This window comes from Chaetura pelagica, unplaced genomic scaffold (genome assembly GCF_000747805.2).
Source record: "Chaetura pelagica isolate M959 unplaced genomic scaffold, ChaPel_1.0 scaffold72, whole genome shotgun sequence".
Taxonomy (NCBI): Eukaryota; Metazoa; Chordata; class Aves; order Apodiformes; family Apodidae; genus Chaetura; species Chaetura pelagica.
The window spans coordinates 744,845-749,174 of record NW_009952560.1 but is presented as its reverse complement, the minus strand read 5'-3'; the positions used below and the strand labels follow the sequence as shown (position 1 = coordinate 749,174).

The 4,330-nt window shown below is 45.5% G+C and overlaps 1 protein-coding gene across 1 annotated transcript in view; it reads right to left on the bottom strand.

Annotated features, from left to right (window-relative positions):
• Positions 1-205: 205 nt before the first annotated feature.
• Positions 206-4,330, bottom strand: part of HEATR6 (HEAT repeat containing 6) — a 15,525-nt gene continuing 11,400 nt past the window's right edge. The window contains exons 15-19 of the mRNA XM_010009038.1: positions 3,890-4,012; positions 2,820-2,944; positions 1,833-1,929; positions 1,203-1,407; positions 206-756 (exon numbers count right to left, since the gene is read on the bottom strand). Coding sequence (XP_010007340.1) covers positions 206-756; positions 1,203-1,407; positions 1,833-1,929; positions 2,820-2,944; positions 3,890-4,012 — 1,101 coding nt within the window. The remainder of the gene's footprint in view (positions 757-1,202; positions 1,408-1,832; positions 1,930-2,819; positions 2,945-3,889; positions 4,013-4,330) is intronic.

The window sequence follows — 4,330 nt, the reverse complement described above, 5'->3', positions numbered from 1 at the left end:
ATGAGAGGTTGGATCCTGATGATCTTTTAAGATTCCTTTCAACCCCAACCATTCCATGATTCTGTGATAAGCTTGAAGCAAATTGTTTAATACCACCCACAGGAAGCTTTCCTCCTGGCTGCCCAGGGGCAGTGAGGGCAGCACGTTTCTCCTCTGTGCCCACAGGGAAGTCCAAGTTACTGGTCACTGAACCAGGGGTTTCTCTCTACGCCTCTGTTAGTTCAGTGGCATTGGCATGGTTTGCCAAGACATCCTCCAGATAACCAGACACTCTTGCCCTAGCTTTGCCCTTCAGCTGTTTCTCTATCCCACCAAGATGTTCAATAGCTCCTTCCAATGCTCTCTCCCTCTCCCAGAAGTCCGTGTGCGTTCCTGCTTCGCTTTCCTCCGCTCCAGATTTCAGATATTGCAAGATGTAGGATTTGATCAAATCCCCATTTTCTCTGATGCTTTCCCAGATGCCTGGCAGGTCTGTGCTCTTTGCCAGACTTAACAAATGCAGCAGAGCCTGGCAGATCTGTGTCCGGAGGCTGGCACTGTACTTGAATTCCAGAAAGTCCTCTGTGTCTTCACTCTTCTGCAAGGCCACCACCAGGGCACCCCAGATCTGGCAGAACTGCTCAGTGGAGCCATAGCATTCCCTCCTGCTGGGGATGGAGAGGGCCATGGCTGATTTGATTCTGACTTTAAAATTCTTGCAGGACTTCACTACTGAGGAAAGGGCACTGTATGCTTGTGTGGACCAAGGTGCTTCTCCTAAACAAACACCAAAAAAACAAAAACCCCTTTTTCAATCAGTCAAAATATCCAGAACTCTAAATATGTCCTCTAAATATTTAATGGGCTTACATTTATCCTGGTCTAAACGAGAGAATCGGGGGTTATGAAATTAAAAATTAGTTAAAAACTAATCTTCTGAAGCCAGGTAAGAGGGAAAAGTGACATTTTGCACAGCTCCAATCCCATCCTCCCACTCTTCCCTAGCTTGACAGATCCAGCTGAACACAGCACAGTTGTGTCTGTATCAGCACAGGCAGGATCTAAGCCCACTTCCCTGGCACAAGATCTGGGAAAGCCAGGAGAGGATGATTCAGCTCCCTCTGCCTTCTCCCCCTTTTCCTGACACACCTGTAGCAGAGACCTTCTTGTCCAAGCCACAACCTGCTGTGCAAATCCAAAAGCCAGTGGGACAAGTCACTCACCGAGTGGCAAGGCAGGGTTCTTGAACACGTTCCCCAGCGCGTAGCAGGCGTTCCAGCGCACCTTCATCGTGGCCTCGCTCTGAACAGTGGAAATCAGGGCCTGAAGAGACTCCTCAATAGCTTCCCTGAACCTGGGGTTTGCTATGTGATATGGCTGAAGGAAATGCAGCACATTCCCAAGGGCACGGACCGCGTTGCTCTTCACCTGGAACATACAGACACACAAAAAAAACTACCCACCCCATTCTAACTTTCAGCTTATAGGAAAAGCTCTTCTGAAGCCTGCTACAAAATCATGCTTGGAGCCACCATGGAGCCCATCTAGAATCAGAGTGGTGTCTGGTCATACAGTAAGAAAAGTCATACACCAGAAAGATTATTCTCTGCAAGTGGGCACCCTGAAAAAACCAACCCAAACCACCCTCTGCAGGAATAGCACAATCCAATGCCCTGCAGGTCAAACGTGGGAAACCCCCAAACACCAGAGGATGCTGAGCTGCAGCTCCTCATCTGCTGGGGCAAAATGCCTCTAAATAACCAGTGTCTCTTCCTATTGTATTTATTTTTTTAATAAAAATGCACAAGTTGACTACACTATAACAACACCCTCCTCCTTCCCCTCAGTCATACCTTGTCTCTGTCCTTGGATGCTTCTGTCGCAGACCGTAACATTTTCAACAGCAGAACATCAGAAAATTCCTCTTGGAAACTTTGTCCCATTGTTTCCCTAGCAGAACAATCACACAGTAGAAGGTAACAGCTCAGATAATCCATCCCCAAAAGATGGGACAACAATCCTTTACAAAGGCTTATGAACAACCTTCACTCTTCAGAAGGCTAATATGTAAGGCAGACCTTCCTACATGTGACCACTATGTTTATTAATTTAAAACCAAACTATCAATGCAAGAAAGCTGGTTAGCAATGCATTAAGTCTGTAATAAAAAACAGAGGGCAATGAATGGCTCAGAGGCAATTCTTTAGCAGGAATATATGATAACTATTTCTCCTGTTAAAAATGTAACAGCAGGTTGGACTGCCTTCAGTCTCTGATCTGAGGAAGTGTTAAATATTTATTACTCTTACTTCTGTGTTATGTTGAAAGTAACCAGGGAACATGCAATTACACTAAGCAATGTACAAGAAATAGAAAACTGAGAAGTAATCTTGGAATCTACTCCAGAACTAATGATTAGAAAGCCCTAAACCCAAGCATGTTAGTAGAACTAAACTCTGGCCCTACACTGTTCTGCAACAAAATCCTGATACATTTTAGTTCCTGACTGGAGCTTCCCTTGCCTGGAAGTGTTCCAAGGCCAGATTGGATCTGAGCAACCTGGTCTAGTGGGAGGTGTCCCTGCCCATGCAGGGGGGTTGGACCTAGATGATCTGTAAGGTCCCTTCCAACCCAAACCAGCCTGTGTTTCTGTAAACTCAAGCCCAGACAGACACAGGATACTTGTGTATCACGGTGTCACGGACACACAGAGGGGTTAAAAAGAAGCATTTAAGACAAATGTTGGCTTTTTTGACACTAAGTAGAACAGTACCCTCTATCTGACACTGTGGGAACACGGGCAGAGAGGGGAGCTCTGCAGGCCCAGGGTTCTTACGCACATGTTGATGATCAGAGTGTCTGTGAGGTTGCCCAGGGACCAAGCTGCTTTGGCACGGACGTTGGGAGACTTGTCATGGAGGGAGGTCAGGATGGCATTTGCTGTGTCTGCCACAAACATCACATCCTGTGGAAGTCAAAACTGCTGCCAACTTAGATACTTTTTAAAAAGGTAATTTCCTTAGTAACATACACATTCTGGCCTTCTGAGGGAAAATAACTGTATTTCACCTACTCTTTTTTAAGGTGACAATATTTAACAGGTTTGTGGTGCTCTCTGTACAGCTTTGTTTGATCCTTAATTGACAGTCTAAGCCAGCAAGCTGACCAAATTCACCACTCTCTCAGGTAACTGTTGCTCTGAGGTTTCAATCTGTTCCTTAATTTCATTGGTGCTTTTTAGTTACTTTGGATTTTAACGTAATTACCTGGACTGCCAATGTCATGCTCATCGAGTCCCACTCTTAAGTAATTGCTTCTCCAAGCTCCCTGTTGAGCTGCCTGTCTAATCTGCTCCTCTATGGCACATTACATTTCATTTTCATCCCCTTGCCTATGGGCAAAGGATTTTCTTTCACAGTATTTTGGACTCAAATCCCAACATCAGCTACTGCATAATTTTGTTATTACCATCACCCATTTGAGGCCTTGCAAAAACTAGTCTTCTTCTCTAAATAGGGTTTACTTCTTAGTTTAAAGCAAAACTGAAGCTTTCACATTAAAAACTTGTTAAATTCCCCAGAGTGCTGTACAGCTGTTCTCCTCTTTCCAGCTTTACCCCATCTCTTGCAACTCCTTTCTGCCAATTTAGCCTCTCCCACTTCTGTCCCTGAGAGTTTGGGGAAGATCCTCCCTCCTTTTCCTCCCACTTAGGAGACACTCTGGCTTCTGCTTCATCTCTCTTTGAACTGCCCTCGTTCTGTTCACCACACAAAAGGCAGGGTCTGGAGATGGTAAAGAAAAAGCTACAAGGAAGGTAAATCTATTCCAAAAGGACTCACATCCCACACCTTAGGGTTCATTAAACCTATTACAAAATGGCTCAAAATAAGAAAAATGGGTCAGTTCTGACCTGCCGAAGGCAAGAGAAGAGGATGTAGACTCCAAGGGCACGGGCAGCAGCAGCTTTTACCAGTGGGTTCTCACTGTGGTTCAGGCCAAGTAGCAGAGTGACACACAGGATCTGCTGGTCGTTCTGCAAGGATGAGCAGCCATGGCACTAGAGAGCAACTGGAAAGGTCTCTGTCCCACAGAGACAGCTGAGAAACACCCTGAAACACCCCAGCACATGGAATCTAGAGAAGGACCATTCAGAGTGTGGCATTTAAAGCAAACTGACTGGCATTTCAGGGTGCCACATAGGAACACTTCCAGAACATGGGATCTTCTTGCTGTTAGGGAAAACCAGGAGGGAAACCAAAATACAAACTATCACCCAAAGGCAGATGGCATGGCCTATTGGAGGTAAAACAGACTGGATGGGTTGCATTTTCCTGTCTTACTTCACTCTTTC